We start from the raw sequence: 22,236 nt of genomic DNA, 5'->3' as shown, positions 1-22,236 counted from the left end.
ATTAAAAAATTATTAAGCAGCTTAAAATGACCCTGACAAAGATGATGATTCTTATTCAATCCGGCCAGTAAATCTTACTAATTACTCATCACACCAAGTTAATTTTAATATGGAGATGATTCAACTAATATGGATCTGACCATTTTTGTGAGGGTGGTGCTGTGTTTTTCCTTATAAATTGCAATCTAATTTAGTTGAAGCTTGGCTGGATCGGTATTAGGACGAGGTCTGGTATAAAAACCATATTTAATTTCTGCTAGCAGTTTTGTTTTGGAGAAACTTATCGTGTGTGAAGCAAGTGAGGAAATTCAGAAAAATGATGAAACGTTTCTGTTAGATTTGACACCGTTCACAACAGGTTCGGAGTTCCATAAAGTAAACGGGCGTGGAAACTGCAATGGCGATCTAGGATTTATCAGGATCTAGACATGAATGGGTTTTTGAAGCACATTTAAATTTTAAGTGACTTGTTTAAGCTCTATCCTTTCAATCACTTTCGAAAACATCACCCCTTAGTGAACCCCACCCCTTTTTCTCCCTTTCACTTGGAAGCTTTTCTTCGCTTTATATTAGAACTAGTTATGAAGGAGGAGACAGAGGGCCGTGAAAACTTGTTCCATAAATCATCAAAAAGAAAACAGTCCAGTCGATTTGAAGAAGGAGAATGTCTCGATCTAGTTATCCCGCAGACAACGGAGTCATTTCTCCAAACTCTCTGTGCAAATTGCTCGATTGTTTTCTCTTTCCTTGAGAAGTTTAATGAACTTTTTTTAAAACTTTGGATCAGTGTGTGGCGTGGGAAAGTAAGCTGTGTACCGCATTTATGTTGATATTGGGAGAAATCGTGTCATTCATAGCTGTTCGAATTCTTTCCTCGTTGCTGTTTCATTTTTGAGATGACACGCTACTATAATGAATTGTATACAAATAGGCAAGGTTTTAGCAGCAGCATTGTTTGTATTCCGTTTACTTCGTTTTTTTTAAGATACTTGATTTTGGATAAATATCCAAATATTAATCGAGTGATTATTGGGATATATATGAATGGATTGGATTGGAAATAGTCCCTATGAAATCCGAGTATATAATACATTTAGAATGATGTATAGATCTTTGTGTAATCTGTGATCTGAGCTGTAGAATCCGTTGAGCTCTAAAAATTGCGCTTTCTCGGTTGTATCCAATACCAATTTTCATAGACATGGATCAGTTGATAAAATTGGAAAAGAAACGTAATTTTTTAATTCTTTTGAAAAATTATTGGTCCTGAAAAAAAAAATTATAAAATTTAAATCGCCTAGTTACCGATTGCTTTATTATTATTATTATTGCAAGCTTTAATAAACGCGTATAGATATTTCATATTAGAAATACAATTTGTAAAAAGATGGCCTCGCTAGTATTCCTAAATACGGCATTTTTTGTTCGTATCAAACGCAGGAAAATGGATGCGAAACAAAAGCAGTTTCTAATCCCCCCCCCCAAAAAAAAATCAAGGGATGAACCTCCAGCAGCATTTTAATCAGCGACATCTATTGATGACCATGTGAAGTATCTATATAAATTACAATGGTTTTGGGTTTTACAAATTTATTATTATTTTGTTATCATTTTGAAAGTTTTCCATTTACTATTATTGAGTTATTTAGTGTCTAAAGGTCCCAATCATGGAACGCTCCAAATTACACTTTCGGCATTCATTGCTCTTTGAAGAAATCTACTGCCGGAGCCCATCAGACGCTTTTAGAAACTTGTGGTGATGCTGCTCCGTCATATTCCAATTGTCGGTTTTGGTTTCAACGATTTAAGGGTGGTGATTTCGATGGCAATGACAAAGAATCGCTTGGTGGACCAAAAAAAAAAGTTCAAAGACAATCAATTTCAAGACTTAATGGACGAAAATGGGAAAAGTTGCAGAAAATGATGGAAGATATTTTGATATATATTGTACCAATTTTTCTCAATAAATGCCTTTTTAAAGTGAAAAAATGATCAAAAACGATACATGCAAGCACCTAATAATTGCGTGAATTGTAGCTTAACATTGTTATTGTGCTGAGAAGTAAAAAACACAAAGTTGATTTTAAAAAGTTTGCTTTTAAAAAATTGGAGAAATTATCCTCTAAGAATGGAAAATTCTGTGAAAAGATTTAACAAACCAACTTTTGAAGTTAATCTTGACATTGGAATGGTCTTTTAATCAAATGCATGCTTGAGAATAGTCTGTAATAATGGTCAAAGAATGTGAAGTTTTTTCCTGATCAGTGGAATGAATGCGTCCGAGGCGTATGCATTTGGCAAATGATCCGACGGCTTCTGGACGCAGATGAGGAGAGGTCGATGAACGGATATCTGCAGGTAAAACAAAGCGGCTCTCTTCCTGCTCATTAGTATGGATGTGGAGTAGAATAGTCCTTAAGAGACAGGTGGATGTCCCACTCGGTGACCCAGACCTTCGAAACCTGATTGATCCTGCCCGTCGTCTCACTTTCCCGCAAGGTCTCCTTTCTCCTCGTGTCCTGCGTCAGAATGGTTAAAGAAGAATCGATTAAAATGAATCTTTCGTTTACGAGAGTGAGCGAAGCGTGACATTTGTTTATAGTAGTTCAGACTTTGATAGTTCTTCATTTAATTAAAAAGAAATTGCAAAAGAAATGAAACAAAAAGATTTGAGGAATACTAACTTCAAAAAAAAAAAAAAATATCGAGAAGAAAATTTTCTTTAAAGAAAAATTTGAATGGTTTTTTTCATTATTTAAGTTTAACGCAAATCATTCATTGTTTGGATTTCTTCTAAATGACGATGTGTTAAATTTCTGCAAACTCTAAACTTGATGAAAATACGTTATTGCTTCTCATTTACATTCTATTTGTTTACAAAACTTTTTGTCGGTTCATCCGATTTCTCTAAGAATGTGTCCTGAATTTCCCATACCGAATCTTATTTCTTGTATTAAAAATCTATCAAAATTTTTGTGAACTTGACTGATAGTAATGAATGACAAATCAAAATCTAATTGTTAAAATTATATTCTCAGCCCAAGAAATTCGCTTGGAGTTTTGATAAATTAGACAGTAATGAAAACAATGTAATTTTTCCTAGCCTACATTATTTAAATGGCATAAAATATTGCAATTTTATATTCAAATAATTTTTCATAAGTGTTGAATCGAAAAATCTGGATCCTGTTTTTCGATATAATTTACGGAATAATACAATAACCATTGAATCTTCTTTCGGACTCTTAGTAAATCATTCAAGATTTTGGAGTTCGCCATTTCGTTTTCCTTCTGATTTCAGTTTTTAAATGTAATTTTATTAATGCGCTTCTAGCTCAGTATCATTAAAGGCAATAATTTAATAAAAAGCTCCAAACATTTTTATGATTTGTTTATTCTTCAATATATCAAAAATTGGTGTTGTTTAACAAATATATCTATACTTATAATAAAGCTCAATGTGTGTGTGTGTGTGTGTGTGTGTTGGCGCTCTACAGGCCAGACCGTTTGACATACAGCTACCAAATTTGGTACATGTATACCTTGGAGGTTGGGAATGTGCACCTGGGGTTTCTTTTTTCGAATTTTTAATTAGAATTTTAATTATTATTTAAAAACTAACTTTCCCGCCAAAAAAATCTTCCATTTTCCCCACCGCCAACTTTTCCGCCAAAAAAATCTTCCATTATCCCCAGCGCCAAACGAGAAAGGCTTCAGTTTTTTTTTCTCCTAACAGTAATGAGGGTAGGGTTAAAATTTTTCGGCGGATTATTTCAATCGGTTCTGTTTATTTTCTTAATGTTTGATGCATTTAAAATTAAACATTGTTAATGAATCAATCTTTCAGATTCATTCTGAAGTACTTTTGAATTAAAATAAAACAGAATAAAGGAAATTAAAAATTTCTAATCCGCATAGCGTTACCCCAACTGGCGTAGAAAAAATCACGTATTTGCGTTACGTAACCGGCGAAGAAAATTCGCGCATGCGCATTCTTTTCTGATTGTTGCCATGACAACGTTATCAATGGATGATTTAAATTATTTTTGGATTAGTTGCATGCTTTTGTAAGTAAATTGTATTTATGTTAGTTATATATTTTTTGTATATGCTTATAGTTTTAAGTACATCGTTTTTTAAGTAGTTTTTTTAAAACCTGTTTTCAACCGTTTATTTTAAACGATTCGTTTTATTTTCTTAGTGTTTGATGCATTTAAATTTAAACAAGAAAGAAAGAAAGATAAGAAAATTTTGTTGACCAACTCTTGAGATATTACATAAATTTAAAAAGATATTCTTTAGTGCCCATAAAGTTTAAACGCTGAGTGACTCTATTTTCAGTAATCAGATTATAAAAAAATGCTTTGTTTCAGTAAAAAATATTATTATATTAATTGAAGATAAATTCTTTCCACTTTAATTTAAAGCATAAATTCTACGGGTGCTAACAGAAAATGAGAGAGATACATATTACGTTATGACTGAAGGTCTTTATAATATTATGAATGAATTATATGATAATCAAAATTTGAAGTTTTAAAATATTTTGATGAAGAAGCTATTAAAGTAGAAATTGCATAAAATATTTAATTATTAAAATTTTAACGAACATTAAGATTGGCGAACCGGCTGGTCGCCAAAGGCGGCTAGTAAATAATAAAGCGTTGTTACTTGGATCGAATTCGCAGTTCGAATTCATCCTAAAGGTAAGCTAATTATTCATCTGACCTCAATCCAGTTCATGAAAATTCTAAAACCAAATGGATAGCCTTCCTCATAGTCATTCTGAAGTAAAAAGTGGCACTCTTTAGCATTATTGTATTAGATATTGTTTGTTCAAACATTATATAATTTCATTTACAATACAATTAAACGCATCCGGATGTATCAATTACCAGTATCAAGTGAGGCCACCTTTTGCTGTTGTATGTGTAGAACTTTCTTGGCATTGATCTAGAGCAATTCTTGTAAAAGAAAGCCAGTGAACTCTGTTATTGACGTAGGCCATTGTGTTTTGGCGGGAATCCAGCATTGTAATTCATCTGGCAGGTGATCCGGACATGGAGCAGGACATCCATGTCAGCAAACCAGCTGTTCATAGCTTAAGCCTTATGAGCACGATCATGTTGAAATAAAAATGGGCTGTCTTCAAACTGTTAAATAAGGCAACTTTTAATTGTCCAAAATATCTTTGTAAATTTGTTTTTATTTGCTGAAACTCGACGTCATTCTTAATTTTAATGATATTCAGTTTGAATTTTTATACATAAGTAGCTCCATATACAAGGCTTTGAAATTATTGTAAGAAGAATTTTCTAGATCTCACATATGTATAAAAATTTTCTCAAAATACCCATTCTTTTTTTAATATTTTTAGAATTCTCTTCTTGGTATAATGCTTTAACAATATTTCTTCATATATGACGTAAATTGTGTGTATATTATTGAAATTTCTGCATTTCATAACCATTTTTTTTTACAAGATTACATGTAAACATTGGCCAGAGAAAATAAAATCATTGTTCAAAGTTATAAAACATTATAAACTTTCTTTGAAAACCAAGGAAACTCGAATCCTTTCCTTCTTTAACCGAATTTTCGTGTTGAAATGTGAGTTCAGGTTTATTATTTGCATGTTTGTAACTTGAAGAAAGTTCCATCAGCCTTTCTGGATAAATCTGGAAAAATGGTGAATCTAAAATTGCCCGAATATATTTGATATCATAGGATTTTGGCAATTTATGCACTCGATTGAAATTGTCATACTGAAACGTATTGCCACTTTCCAATTGTTACCAATGGTACCTCGATTTTCCAAATCTCAAGAATTTGAAATTTCCAATAATCTGAATATCTTTTTGGGGGGCTGTGGTAGCCTGGTGGTAAGTCTCGGCTTCGGAACCGGAGGATTTCAGGTTCGAGACCCGATTGCACCGAAGAACCGTCGTATAAGCGGGTCTGGTGCACATTAAATCCGTTGTGGCCTAACGTCTTCCCGCTGATTTGTTGTGGAAGTTTGGGGCGCGGTTCAAAATTACAAGGTCCGTCCCAAAATAGCCCTGCTGTTGTTTTGAAAGGGAAAGTTAATAAAACTAAACGAATATATATATACTTCTGAAAAATATGCATTAAAAATAATTTGCGAATCGGAACAAAAGTATTATTTCAAAGAAGAATTTGAATTGGTATTTAAGAATGAATACAGCACCTTATTGAGCAGAAACATAATGGGTTTTCTTTTGATGCAAGGCAATGTGCTGTCGCTGCATGAGCATCGCATATCGGTCGGTACACAATGAGTTTTCTTAGGGTAACTGAACATAGAAAGAATGAGTCTGTGCCTCAACTAGAACTCATTTCCGCAAAACACACTTCGACACATTGTGACGATGGCAGTCTTCGACAGAACAGCGCATACAAGATCAGTGTGACTCGACCCGAGCGATCAGGTGAAACCAACCCCCGCTACTTTTAACCCTGTAGGTTATTTTTAGTGCGATTGTCATAATAATTGTGGAAAATTGAATCTGATGGTCATTGCCCTCAACTTGTTTCCCTACGGTTCCACTGTACCGTGCGAATCCCCGCTAGCTCTTTCGGTACTCTTTTCAACTCACTCTATTTCATTTAGTTTAGCAAGAGTATTTTACCGAATTTCCCAGATAATTCAAACTTTGAATTTACTTTGAATACAAATGAATTATTCAGATGGCTGCTATGACTTGCATATATTCTTAATGCAATTAGTCGTATATTTTAAAAGTGGTAATGCTAATTTTTGAGTAAAAACAGCCATTAATTTTATTCGTGTATTAAAATTAATAAAATTACCATCTATTAATCTTTTTTTTTAACTTTATTGCACGCAAAACTTTCGGCACATTTTCTTTGTGTTAAAGCAATAAAATTTAAATGAAGTTCAAATACCAATACATTTTCACCATGCATCTGCGCCAAATATTTTTGTCCACAAGCACTAATTCGACTCTTCCCTCTCGTCTATGAGCTACAGATGATTGATTTGGCTTTAACGAGCCATACGAATGTTTCGTGTAAGCAAGAGTCTCAATACTCGAGCAACTAATGGAGCATAAGAGCGGCAACCTTAAAGAATTCGCTTTTCTTCTCGGTAACATTGAAACATATTGCAAATTTTGAATCAAAACTAATTGCGTCTAACAACACTTTCGGACTGGTTTTGTGACATGGATATACAACGTTCAAATACGCGTGAGCGAGGAAAATTATCCCCCAGAGACTACCGGTACTCGAAAGTGGGTTGCACATCTTGTGATGCGCACCACGTTTTTGTTTCTTCAGTAAATTTTTTACGCCCGTCACGACTAGTTGCGTTTAATGTATCTTTTCTGTATCCGTAACTGATAGCAAATTAACTGTTTTTACGGACTGATACTCGCAATTCTCGTTCCATATTTTTTCCTCCTTTAGTGGGCCCAGAGTTTCCGGTCAAATAACTTAGTATAATATTTTGCAAAGGCTTGAATTTGTCAAATGGAGGAGAAAAATTCCTCCCCTCCCAAAAAAATGCAATAGCCTAAAGCGAAAATTATAAGGAGGGAGAAGAGGAATGGGATATGTTTCAAGATGATGTAGATACAAGATGGTGTAAATTCGGATATTCTTTCATCGAAAATAAATTTTAACCTTAAATTTTAAACTTTGTGAAATTACAACGAAATACGAAATAAATCTCACCATGTTATACTGCGGTCGTACATACAGTAGACTTGGCTTATTCTAATCTATCTCAACAAGATTAATATACATGTGATAATAATAGATTATTTTTTATAGCCTTACAGAATGACGCGCCAATACAATTGTTCTTTAGTACCTGGAAATTTTAATTTCTCCTCTTGTTTAAATTTTGTATTTAATTTCACCTCCTTTTAAATTTTGTATTTTCTAATTGCAGATTTTTTGTCCTTTTTTTAAAAAGTTTGTTGCATCTAAGATTCGTGCATTTTTTCCCCGGCTAATCACTAATACCATATCAGGGCTCAACATTCAAAAATTCGATTTTGCATATTTTGATTAAGCATTATAGAAAATGAGAATAGTATAGAACAAGTGTGAATTGCGAATCAAAAGAAATGTACCGAGTCGAAGCATTTTATTTCATAAAATTTATGTACTTGGCATTATCTGAATTTTATAGTTACTGAATTATTGTTTTTTTAGGAACAATTGACGATAACTCGTCTACGTGTCTTATTGCAACAAGAATAAATCAAGAAACTTAAATATCTGATATTAAGGTTCCTTTCAGGCTGTCTTCTTTTGACATAGTAATTTTTAAAGTAAAAATTGAATTTCTTAAAGACAGTATGAACTCAGAAATTTAAATTTTTACCCTTGGCCTACTGGTGGAGTGGAATTCCAAGTAATCTCTCTTATCAATGCTTAAAAAGTTGAGACTAAAAATTCGTTTATTCGAAAACATTAAATGATTAGGCTTATTAACTGGCTGAGGGTCTTAAAAATTATTTGGAATTGAATGTAACATGAAAAAGTCTGCTTTGCTTTTTATTTCATGTATATAGAGCAGATTAACACTTTCGGTGCCGTGGGTACAATGGCTTGTCTATAAAGATATATAACCATTTCAATTCATTCGCATTCTAAAAGTAATAATTATTAATTTTAATGTAAAATAATTTATTTTACAAAAAACACTTTTTTGGCGACTGTGAGAAAGGCTCTGCAAACTATTAAGCATCTTTAATACCATTCTTATACAATTCCAAATTTCTGCATGATTTTATGTATGTCTGTTTCTTTGATAACGAAATAATAAAAGCAGTCGCATTTTCTGTAAAATATATTAGTACCGCAATGTTTGCTTTTAGAAGAATTATAAATATTACAGCTTTATTGTTAAAAAGTATTAGGAGAAATGTTTGATATTCTTTGACGTTAACTAATTGGGAATAGTTTATAAAAGTCAAGATTTTCTAAAACAGCAATTATAACTGTACATGGTGCAGAAATTGCTCTTATTACATACTAGCCGCCTCTGGCGACCAGCCAGTTCGCCAATCTTAAAGCACCTTAAAATTTTAATAATTAAATATTTTATGGAACTCCCAATTTAATTGCTTCTTCATTAAAATATTTTAAAACTTCAAATTTTAAGTCATATAATTCACTCATAATATTATAAAGGCCTTCAGCCATAACGTAACATATATCACTCTAATTTTCTATTAACTGCCGTAGAATTTATGCTTTAAATTAAAGTGGAAATGATTAAGCTGCAATATATATAATATTTTTTTTTTTTTACTGAAACGAAACATTTTTTTTAAATATGAGTACTGAAAACAGAGTTGCTGAGTATTTAAACCTTATGGGCACTAAAGAATATTTTTCTTAATTTATATAATATCTCAAGATGTTTTCAACAAAATTTTCTCAGATTGATCATGAACAGATCGATTAATTAACAATGTTTAGTTTTAAATGCATCAAACACTAAAAAAATAAACAGAATCGTTTGAAATAATCTGTCGAAAACATATTAAGCCTTCAAAACCAAGTCCGTATCTATTGTCAACAATCAGAATCATGCGCATGCGTGAATTTTCAACGCCAATGATGGTAACGCAAATGCGTGAATTTTCTACTCCAGTTGGGGTAACACTATGCAGATTAGAAATTTTTATTTTCCTTTATTCTGTTTTATTTTAATTCAAAAGTACTTCAGAATGAATCTGAAAGATCGATTAATTAACAATGTTTAACTTTAAATGCATCAAACCTTAAGAAAATAAACAGAATCCTTTGAAATAATCTGTCGAAAATTTCTTAAGCCTATCCTCTTTAGCGTGGAAAAAAAAAAAACTGAACCCTTATTTATTTGGCGGTGGGGAAATGAAAAGATTTTCATTGACGGGAAAGTTAGTTTTTAATAATTAAAATTCTAATTAAAAATTCTATAAAAAGGGCCCCCAGGTGCACATTCCCGACCTCCAAGGTATGCATGGGCCAAATTTGGTAGCTGTAGGTTCAACGGTCTGGCCTATAAAGCGCCAACACACACACACACACACACACACACACACACACACACACACACACACATTGAGCTTTATATAAGTATAGATTGACGAATGGCAGTAATCTAATATAAACAATTTACTATACGAACATTTCAGACTGCTTCATTGAATGTTTTTACAACTGTTCTTTCAACGCTTCGCTAATTAAAGAAGTTGCAAAATATTATTTGAAGTATTCTGAATAGAGCTCACTAAAATTCCATTTATCAAGAGAAAAGAAAGATGTAAAAGAAGAAGAAATAAAAATAATCTTTAGACAAAAAGTTCAATCGAGCGCGAATGTAGAATCGCTATGATTTGCAATTGAAATCAATAACTGTATCTTCCAAAGCTGTTATGTCACAAGAATGGCTTTTACGTTATTTTAAAACTCAAATTACCTTTTTAATGACATCAGTTTCATCTTTGCACATTACTTTGTTTTCTTAATTTTAATAATTTTTTTTAAAATTTAATATTCAATTTGTAACAGTTTTTAATGGTATGATGAAATCATCCGTCAGAATATTCAATCGCTACTATTGCCAATGTTAAAATAAAATGCTCTCTTGAGACTTTCATTCTGAAATAGGATTTTAAAAAAAAATTGCACGTTATAGTTTGTTTTGGCTTATTCAGTTAAATTCATGTTTTTCGGTCTTATCAAATAACAAGATGATTAAAAAAAAAGAAAAAAAGCGAAAGTGTCTGAGCGAACAAGCTAGTCACCAAAGATGGCTGTTCTGCAAAACTTTCTGAAATAAAAAAAAAAGATTAAGAAATTCCATAATATAAATTAATTTTAGAAGTTCTTATTAAAATTTAATCCTATTGGCCAAATGCGATTTCAACGAAGAACCGTCGTGTAAGCTGGTCTGGTGCACGTTAAATCCGTCGGGGCCAAATATCCTCCCACTGGTGTGGTGTGGAAGTTTGGAGAAGGGATCCAGCTCCGATGTCGTCCTCGTCATCTTACCGTGGTTCAAATGACGAGGTCCATCCCGAAATAGCTCTAGTGTTTCTCTAAAACTGGACGTTAATATGACTAAATAAACTGTTGGCAAATGCATTTATCTTTTATAAAATCCATTGATGCCAACGCACAATACTAATTTCGACATCTTTGTTGCCATTCATTCCTTACGGCGGAGTGACTCGGAACTGACTCAATTTTTGGATGGGAGTAGGTTGGATACTGAGGGTGTCTGAAGAAAGACCTTCAGGTGCACGAAAGGCATGCGACGCCAACACCTGTTGCCCGTGCGTATCTGAATACCTATATTGGGGCAAGGGGAAAAATCTTCAAGCACCAGCAAGGCCGCGATCTTCCGTGTCACGTGCATCCAAACAGGTTTCTATCTCCGCAACACCTGTACGATATACAACTGCGTGGGTCACTTGTTTTGGTACTACTTGCCTCTCATCTGTCGAATAGTTGCGGCGTCATATCCCAGTTACGTGTTCACACATATTTCGCTTTCCTAAACATCGATTCATTTAAAGTAACGCTTTGGGGAATCGAATTGAAGGGAATGGGGATTTCTTCCATGGAAACGGATGTTGATAAAAAGAAATGTTTTACTGAAAAAATCCCTTGGCTTTTGCATTTTCGCAGATTACCCATCAAGTAAAATCTGCCACCGTAGTGCATTTTTTTTTAAAATTTAATTAGAGGCGAAGTATGCACCTAAAATGTCGCCTCATGGCCATTTCAGTTATACATGTTTTTGGTTGTAACTATAATTTAAAAAAAAAAAAAGTAGTTTTTGCAACTACTGCGCCCATATCTTATTTTCCCACTTCTCAGAAACAACAAAAGTGCATTGAAATTCCTCCAGTGTAGTTCAATATATCTGAACTCAATATATACTTCATTTGAAAAGTTTTTATAATTTCTTTCTTTTTGCAGTCTACAATAACAATAATTTATTCCTTTGCCGTTGTATTAGCAATGAAGTTTCATTGTATCTAATTAAAACAGTAGAGTGGAGGGTACTGTGCGGTATCCCGAACTAGGCAGAGGCCAAGCGAGAAATTTGATGGGGCCGCCGAAGAACAATCCCACCTAGTACGAAGGAACAAACTACACTTGATGACATTGAACTTTTGCTAACAATAAAAAACCCTCTAGAGAAAACGCATATTAGTACAAAAAAAAAAAAACAAAAAAAAAGTAGCTACTACTGGTGCTGAGCAGTGTGTCAATACTGCAACGAATTGCAGGATGTTATGAAATCTCTAATGAATGCATTTCTAGTTATGCATTCAAACCAGTTTTCTCGGCTTATTTTGAATGATCGAGCAGTGAGTGCGATTTCTTCTGCGTGCATTCTCTGCGATAACTTGAGCGACCGTTGGGCACATGATGGATTTCGAATGCGCGATCCCGTCTGGTCGGTCTGCAACGCAGGGTTGTCGAGGCTCAGACTGGAAATTAAGTTGGACGAGCCACGAGCTCTCGTGACGACCCGACTCGAAGAACGAGTTCCCGGCTTCCCTCAACACAACTTTCTTATGCAGGCAGGTGCTCCCGGGACACGCGGCTCTCTGGGTTTCCGCATTTGGCATCCCATTGCCACCTTCAATGAGATTCAAATCAATAGAAAAACTTAAATTTTACAAACCCTAAAGAGTTATTCATAAATAGTCTGGAGATAACAGGTAATACCTGTAAATAGTTTGTAAAACTATTTAATTTCATACGAAAATTTTTTTAGTAAACGGGGATTTTTTCTTCTTGAATTTAAATAATTCTGCTAAAACAAAAATGTAAACAATCTCTTATCAATTAGGCAATGTCATAAAAAGAAGATTGATTTGGAGCTGCACAATTTTTTATGTTTTCTAATATATATTTAATTCTGAAAGGAAAGAACAAATCTATTCTGCATAACAGCTTTAATTGGAAAATTTTTCTTCCCAAAAAGTAAAGCTAAAATCAGGCGAAATGTAACGGTAAATGTAAGCAAAATGTAACCTATTTTTAAGAGTCCAAAATTATATCACTCGTAATAGTTTGGCTCCCAAGGAAATGGTGGTAAGGTCTCGGCTCGTGAGCCGTAAGGTTTCAGGTTCTAGAGCCGATTCCACCGAAGAATCGTCATGTATAAGCGGGTCTGGTGCACGTTAAATCTGTCGGAGTCAAACATTCTTCCGCTGGTGTGGTGTGGAAGTTTGGAGAGGGGATTTTCAGCTCAGGTGTCGTCCTCGTCATCTGACCACTGTTCAAAATTATGAGGTCCGTCCCAAAATAGTCATAGTGTTGTTTTAAAATGGGACGTTTATATAACTAAACTGAACTAAGGAAATCATGTCTTATGCGTTCCTTATTCCGTGATCTTACTAGCCTCATTACTGCTGTTTAAAGACTTTCCTTTACGATTCTGATCGATTTCACTCTTTTTTTGTTTGTTTGTGGAGGATTCTATGTAATGACTGTTCGAAAGGATTCAATTCCAGTGACTAAATGTTTAATGATTCAGTGCATTTGCTTTTAAAAAGATATTACGGATTGGAGTGAAAATATTTTCATGGGGCAGTGGAATCATTTCCCCTCCTTTTTATCCTTATTTAAGCCATCTGAAGTAGGAAATATATAATCTTAGGTCATTGGTAACTCAGATTTAATTTCCAACATTTTCCTTCTCTCAGATTCTGCTCTTAGAATATCCTGTTAATTCTTATGTAGTTTTCAGTAGTTTTTTATTATTAACTTCATTTTAATATTTAGCTTTAAAAGTAAAATGTTTTTTTTTTTTATTTCAGTATATTGGAGGTCTAGTAGTATACTCTATTTAATTTTTTATTCGATCATTCAAATAGAATATACTAATACATATCATATATGACATGTGCACTTTTGATTCCCCCCCCCCATTCGCATTCAACCACCACATCTGTAGTTAGAAGCCTGAGCAGCATAGTCCAACCTCAGGTATGATTCTCGCCATTTTTTTCACAATTCGAAGTAACTAAATTCGTCTTAAAATAGACTCCTGTAGTTTCAAAATAAGACATGAACATAGCAGAACAGTTCTCAGTCGTACATCGACACTCTAAATCGGTAATTACAGAAAATCACTAATAAGATTTTAGAACTGTAATCAATCAGTAGTTACATTTTGTTTTTAGTCTCCGAAGTATTAAAACGAGTGAGTATATATTTGAACTTATATTGCATTTCCGAAAGTAATATTTAAAATTCATAGAATTCCCGTAGATTAAAGACTGCAGCAAGGGCAGTTAGGTTTTCTCGCCTTATGGGGACGTATTACATATGTCCCATATTACATACGTCTCTAATATATATACACATAAGTATGTTATGGTATGGTATGGTATGGTATGTGAGGATTTTTACTCATTGATTCAAAGGCAATTAAATATCTAAATCATCTTTAATTGCAATTCAGTACAGTTTAATTTTTCAAGTGATTTTTATTAGGAGAAATTAATAAAAATATTGTTTTTTGTTTTCAATGACGAAGAAATATTATGTATTATCTACATTGTTTCGTCAAAGCGACATTTCATAAAATTGGGGGGGGGGGGACTTTTACGCTATTGATATGTTCCATGTGTTAATCGCTTTTTTAAAGTCATTATTCGCCGATTTAAGAAAGATTCTGTATTAGTTCCTGAAGAGTCTGTACCAGCAGAATATTCATTTACGACAAAATTGAACTTCGTCTCTATTTTACTTTAGATGACTCAAACGAATAAATACTATGCAGCAGGGAAGCGGTCGGAGTAGAATATATAGTAGTGGGCTGGGAATGGAATCATTTTATATGCTGAGGAGGAAAAAAATCAAATTATATCTTATGCAGATTTTTCGGGTTCAGTTTCTTCTCTCCTTTAATGATTGGAGCTAAACACATTAATTACAAGTTAGTGTCTTTCCTTTAAGAAAAATGTGCCATCTTCTTCGATTGAAGGGAGCGTGGGTGTCAATTGAGCATTCTCTGATGGGTCAAAAGGAAAATAGACGCTATTTTGTTTTTTTCCCCTCTTCCCCATTTTGGCGAGACTGGCGATTAAACCGTTAGCGTCATTTGGCGCCTCTCTCTCTCCTCATTTACCAGCGTGACTCGAACGAACGCGGCAACATGTTTTACGAGCTCGCTCCTCACCTGACCTTCGCTCCTTGGACAACTTGTTGATCCTCCTTCGCTTCTGCGAGAGGATGGAGCGATAGGCACAGTTTCCACCCGCTCGCATTGTGCGGTCACAATGAGCTGCGGCAGACTCTCAGCTGATGGACTTCCTACGTAACCGAATGTCAGATCCAATGCCTGATATTACTGATGATTTGAAAAATGAGATGCTCGTTTTCGTTTTGACGCTCTGATTTGCTATTCTATAAAAGACTTGCCTAGCTGATGATAAGGCGTTGCTGATTGCTTTATTACAAAAGCGTTACATGTAACAAGACATTTTCCGAAACCGCCAGGATCTTGTAAAAAATGTGCATTGGGAAATATTGCAACATAATGTGAAGTGATCTGCCATTTTAAATGTTATTTTCTCAAGACTTTCGCTTTGCGTGTGTGTGTGATATCAAATAGTGTGCATAATAATCTCTCGGGATATGAAATATTTGATAACTTGCTGTTGTATTTGGCCGTAGTGGGTTTTATTCCTGTGTTATTTATTCGTTTGGAGCTATTTTATTCTTTGAAAGAAAAGAATTATTTTCAAGAAAAGCCAGCGATTTTAATAAGCGTTCCTTAGAATGCATTTCCACATTTGTGCTTTAAATATTTTAAATAAGAAGTGTGTTGTTGACAAGAAATGTGAATATGAAATCCTTGTGGAATCATTATTTGAATATTGAAATCATTCTCCCCCCCCCCCTCCACCAAAAAAATTCTTTTTCTATGCAAAAGGGACATGTTTAGTTCGGTGAAATGTGAATTTGCTTCGATTTTTAGTGACATGCATTTCCACGATTTTTTTTTTTTGGAGATATAAATAACTGATGTGCATCCATCTTCAGTATGCTTATTTGGAAACTGTGAACTTCTTCGGGAAGTTTTCATTAAAAAAAATAAATTTCCTTCGGCTCCATCAAGTCACCCATAAAGGTCCAGAAATAACTTTTCGGTGTTCGCGTGCATCCATTTTCTTCAGACCGTGACTTTCTCCCACCTGCTCGAAGATGCGTGTCAGATGGAATCGGCAGCTGGACGGCAGCCTCACCCGCCGGCAAGCCGAAGAGGAGGCGGCGGCGGCTGCGGAACTATGCAAAGACAAACGCAAGTCCACTTCCAAGATCTTGAGGATCTTCCGGCGTAAGAAGCACCATCGGCGACCCGACGAAGAATCGGATAAGAATCCCGACGCCTCCCAATGCCCTCCATCCGACGAAGACTGTGCCTCTGTCAGTTCCGTGGCCAGTCAACCAGTGGCCACGGAACTGTGTCATCGAGATCGGACAGTGTCCCTCTTCTCCAGCTTTAGATTGAACTTTCCTGGGGGAAAGAAGAAATCGAAGCGTAACGGTGGCACGCCTTTGTTTCAAGGAAATGAACCTGAGAACAGTCGATATTCGAGCCCCGATCTAGTGAGGGAGAAGCTCGGGGCTGCCGCCCACCCACAAACGGAATTATCTAAATCATCACCCTCTGTTCGAAATACAAACGATCCCGATACTTCGATTCCAGGGTATTTCCCATCCCTTTGTGAACTGAGGCCGGAGACTTCTGTGTCGTTCCAGCAATTGAAACATGCCGGTGCGAAAAGTGGCACAGATATTGCAAAGCTTGCCAAAAGCGTTTCGTTTTCTGACTGCCAGGCAACTTTGAATTCTAAACAGGTGACTTGCGCCAGTGCCAAGATATTACGAACTCCGGACGGCCAAACAGAGCCAAAGACGAAGACATTCGGAGAGAACTCATTTACTCACTCGACCGAGGTTCAGAAAAAGATATGTGAAAGTAAATCGATTTTTGATGATAATGATCCGTTACGTTTGCCTACCCAACCGTCATTCTGGAAATCCGCTGCCGAATTCAACACCGGGGGAGCAATGAGCGAGATCAGTTCCAGCAGCCACCGAGTTGATCGGAGCTGCAAGGAAACTCCTCGGAATAAATGTGTATCCAACGATGCCCGCGGAAAGTGGTCGAGTGTGGCTCACAACACAGAGACCAATGGAAATCTTTTTGAAAGAAGTGGTGATGGTCCGAAAATCTGTCCTGTTAGTGATATACCTAATGTGAAAATAAATGGAAATGTGACAGTTGCATGCGATGGTGATCCCGTTTCTCGGAATATGTGTTCATCAAAATTTTCAGCGTGCGATTTTTCCCATGAGTCATCTTATATAGGCAGCTTTAACAACCTACGTACATCTATAGAGTTACGAGATAGCTCTAATGAAGTAAGCAACGTTTGTAGTGCTGGACAAGTGCCCAAGTCCTTTAAGACACAGGATGAAAGTGATAGGTATAATAAAATGCCTTTTATGAAATCTACTTCACAGTTACTTAAAAATATAAACATGGGAAGTTCTGCTAGAGATACTTCTGAAAACGAGGTTTATAAAAGGGATATCGAATCTTCAACGCTTGAATCGTTATCAGTGTTGCAAAATTTTAATGATTCTATATGTTTCTCTACGCATGGTGACAATTCAAAGAGAAAAGTGCTGTGTAACGGTGATGTTAAAAAGTATACGCCTACTGTAGTAACATTTAACTGTGCACAAAGGGATGTTTGCAATTCTATCCCGAAAACGGACATTTCTGAAATTAATGATTTATATATGGTGCCAGATAATGAAAAACATCTCCTTAATGAAATGCTACTCGACTTTGGGATAAACACTGAAGAAAATGAGGAACATAATGTTTCTCTCGGTGTTAAAAATTCACCGAAATCTGAAATTGTACTTAAAAATTCACTTTCATTAAATACTTTATCGTTAGGAATTAAGAAATCGAATTTTGTTAATGATTCTGACCAAAGTTTGGTGTGCATTCCTATTGATAATTTGTCCATTTCTAGTGAGTTAGTAGAAGCTCAGTCAATAATTAATAATAGCATAAATAATTTTATTGATACATCAGCTGGATCTGATTTTACTTCCAGTGTCTTGGATGGTAATGTCGTTGGTTCAAATAGCCCTGACATTACAAAGAAGGCCGAAAACACCTTCGCATCCATTGTCACTTCAAATATTGTTGAAGTAGATGAGCCCTCTGAACCTATAGTGAAAGATGAACCTATCATTTGTGTTGAGAAAAATGATATCCCTCAATTTAATGCGTCTTTCTCAGCAGCAGTAGTGAATAAAAATGCAACAGTAGATAAAACCCTTGAACCAAATTACCTGCCAAATAATTTAATGTTCAAAGAAAACGATGCAATGTCCAATGTCACAATTGGTGATATCGACAAGTCGAATGTATCCCTTTCCTCTGATTTAAAGAGCGAAAAAACATCAATTGCTTCTTCTAAACACTCCTTGCTTTTAACTTATTTAAAATCGAGCAACAACCTCCTGAATGATTCGTCCCTGAAGTATAATTTTCTGAGCCTATTGCCTGAAAATATTGAATGGTACAGTTTGTGCAATTATTGCTCTATGTCCAAAAAGGCATCAGTATTGAATGTCACTTGTCCCATTTTCCACTTGGATGACCTGAACAACAACGCTTTATGTGATGCTGAAAGTTATTTACATAAATTAACAGAGAGAAGTAATGATTCTATTCTTCTTTTTCAAAATAATTCGAACTCGGGGAAGTACGCAAGGAGTGTTACCGCGTGGAATGCTTCATTTGTTCCGAACCTCATTTTCCCCTGTGAAATCTTTCCCAGGCAGAAACAGTGTGTCGATTTCTCAGGTGGTCGTGCTCCTTTTGACTGCGTCCCCTCTGCATATGCCACGGTTTGTGGGAAACTGCGATTGGAAGAGCGATGCCCTGATGCGGTGAGTCCCTTAGGCTCCTCATCTGAGAGCGTCATGCTTCACCGATTCGATTTACACACAGACGATATGGAAATAACTCGGATCCTTGTAGACGGAAGCGAAATGCTGGCCAAGGTGGGTGTATCCGCCGCTTTCTGTGCAAAATCCTGCACCAACCCCTCTGTGTTTCTGAAAAGTGATGAGATGAAAGGTGGGCATGCTGAGGATTACGATCGCCCCCGTTATTGTGAGCAAAATCTCGTCTCTCTTCCGAGCGAAAGTTACAATCCTTTTTCTGCGGAAATTACGTTTTCAGGTGATTGGAATGTAACAAAACCATCCTCGAATTTGTTGGAATCGACCAACAAACCATGTGCTGAAGTTGAGGCTATGATGAATGATAGCTGCTGTATTGAAAATGTTTCTGATTTAATATCACTCGGAAGCGAGATGACTTGTTCAGAAACATGCAGTGATAGCATACCTGCGTCGCAGTTAATCTCAAATGGATATTATTCTGGGAGCAGTTTACAGTATAAACCCGATGAAGTGGAACCCATTTCAGATTCCTATGAATCCCTCTTGGGAAAAAATATTAAAGATCAAATAGTGGTGAATGGAAGCGGTTCTACCGAAGCTTCCGATTTATTATCACATGTGATTGTGACGATACGTGAAGGTGAGGTTAAAAATGACTTTTCTACTTTGAATTCAGGTATTCCGAATGAATATCCTTTTGCTGATGATTTACTGACTAAATGCAGGAAGGGAATTTGTGATATTTCTATGCTATTATCCGAGTGCGAGGATCAAGTGGATTGTGAGCTGGAGATGAAAGAAAAAATACAGATTTTCGAAACTGGATCTTCTGAAATATCTCTAGAAAGTTGTGATAGTATATGTGGCGGAAGGACTACGCATAAAAACAGTTTGGAGAGAAGCAAGTATTCTCTGATACCTAGTTTAAAAAAAACATTTCACAAGGCTGTCGATGAAGAGCGATTGCAAAAACCATATAGCAAAAAGTTTAAAAATGAAGGGATAACTCGATCGAGCATCGATAACTCTCCTGTGGTTACCAAAATAAAAATCACCAGTCAATTTGAAAATGCTTCTCCTTCGAATGTGCTGTCTGATGACAGTCTTTATAATTCTTCATTTGTGAATGACCACAGCTGTTCATCGGAATCGACATGCAAACATTCAGGTGTTGACAATGAGCAGGTGGCAGTTAGTAGGACATCATCAGAATGCGCAAAGCGATGTAAATCCGAGGAGTTGCTCTCCTCCCCGTCGAAAGTGCAAAAATCCAAATCGAGGCTCCAAGCTCGTCGACACTCTTCAACGGAGGCGAATTCTTGCAATATCACCTATGAAGAAAATAAAGAGTTCGAAACCGCATCACCTGCCGATCTGCCTCTTGAAAAAGAAGAATTGTCTTTGCAGCGTTCCTCTTTGAGTGAGGTGCGAGGTCAGGCGGAGTGCGGTCTGCAGTCAAGATGTGCATCTCTGCCGCTGGTAATGGGTCAAGTCAGAGCAACCTCGCCATTGAATTATGTGCGAAGCAATCGTCCAATCAAAGATGTCCCGCGCGGAAAGTCTCGAATACCTCGAAGTAAGTCCTCGCGTTTCTTCCCTGGTTTCCTGGTTTTGAAAAATTAAATGAGGTAGTAATACAGAGCTGTAATTTAATATTCTTGCTTTAAAAATGAAATCTATATTCATTTATTTCGTAAAAGCTTTCTGAAATTTCGGTCGTTTGCTCTAAGACATGGAGTATGGCTGGAATTGAAGTAATTTTGATTCTATTGTCAAGTTAGATGTCAGTGACAATTACTATGCGGACATAATTTTAAGAAGTGGTAAATGTAAAATTTGACTAATAACTGGAATGCCTTTTTCACAATTACAAAACGAAATTTGCTTAGTCTAGTTATTTTTTTAATAGTAACCATATCGAAATAAAATCTTTTATATTCTAAGAAGAAATGTTTTGGTTTTTAATAATGTGGTAAATTGGAATCGTTTTTCAAGATAATTTATCAAGAATATGTCAGAATTGCGTGGAATATTGCGGTGTGATGAGGAAAGCTTCTTTATACCAATAATGCTTCATATCACATTGTTTCCGCTGCTGTATGATGGCCTCTTCCTTTTCTGTACATCATGCGATTTAATGCATCTCCTTCGAATAATGACATTTTATTTTAAATATGGATGGTAATTCTGCATAAATAGAAGTCCTCCCCCCCCCAAAAAAAAGTATTTTAATTTTGGTAATACACAGTTTTTACAGAACACTACTTTTAATAACAGAAATATTAAGAGAATAAACTTAAAAAGTTTACATTGACAGAAAGAAATCAAATTTTCTTCGAAGTCTTTGCGGAGAATGTGAGTTTGTTTTAACATTTTCAACCAGTTTATAAAGCGAAAATAGCTTTTTTTCCCCTCATTTTTTTCCCCGCCTAAATTAATTTTCCTAATGAAATGCAGTTTTTGTTCAATATTTTTTCAATGAAATTTTCACAAATCATTTACTATTTCATTTTTAACAATTTTTTAAATGTAATCAGCTATTTCAACTTAAAATCTGTGCTGAGTCATCCTTTATTTTATACTATTAATTGTTATTTTAAAATCGTATGAAACTTTAATTTACAATATTTCATTTTTATTCTATATCGAGCTATTTCTATGCTGATGTTCTAAAACAGGGTTTTCTTCCGTATTGAAAATACGATAATGCTTTTTGTTTGAAAAGAAGAAAGGAAAAATCAACTGAATCTTTTTTCATATGTTAAATTGGTTTATTTCTTTAATATTTTTATTTCCTTAAGTAGAAATAATTGGGATAACAAAGTGTTTCTTTTAAAGTTTTGTCTGAATTACCCTCATATAGTGAATGGTCAAGTGAATGTTTGCTAAAAGTTGAAAAATAGTATTCTTGATTTTTTAAAAAATAATTTGAAATAGCCGTTTTCATTTTAAAAACTAAAGATTAATTTATTTTTGATTTCTATTCAGACGATTCTTGATGGTATATCCATGAGTATGAACTTTCATGTAAAACAAAAATTGGCGAAATCGATACGGAGTTTCTCCTTTACTTTCTCGGCTATTTTAAAGATTTTGGACTAAAAGTTGGCTATCGAATTCGGCTAATCAGCATTTAAAAGTAAAAATATGAAAATGACCCGTTTATTTCAAAAAGAAAAAGAAAACAAAAATGATCCTTCGAAATTTCATTTCAGTTAA

General features: G+C 35.1%; 1 protein-coding gene across 8 annotated transcripts in view; it reads left to right on the top strand.

Annotated features, from left to right (window-relative positions):
• The window catches only part of LOC129963103 (uncharacterized), a 166,992-nt gene that overhangs the window by 104,884 nt on the left and 39,872 nt on the right, over positions 1 to 22,236 (top strand). The window contains exon 1 of one of the 8 annotated variants that reach the window (XM_056077169.1): positions 15,157 to 20,593. The exons of the other annotated variants lie outside the window; for them this stretch is intronic. Within the exon in view, the coding sequence (XP_055933144.1) occupies positions 16,222 to 20,593 (4,372 nt within the window). The 5' untranslated portion in view covers positions 15,157 to 16,221. Of the gene's footprint in view, positions 1 to 15,156; positions 20,594 to 22,236 lie in introns of those variants that run through there. 8 annotated transcript variants of the gene reach the window in all.

Source organism: Argiope bruennichi, chromosome 3 (assembly GCF_947563725.1).
Source record: "Argiope bruennichi chromosome 3, qqArgBrue1.1, whole genome shotgun sequence".
Classification (NCBI taxonomy): Eukaryota; Metazoa; Arthropoda; class Arachnida; order Araneae; family Araneidae; genus Argiope; species Argiope bruennichi.
This window is presented reverse-complemented; position numbering and strand designations above follow the sequence as displayed.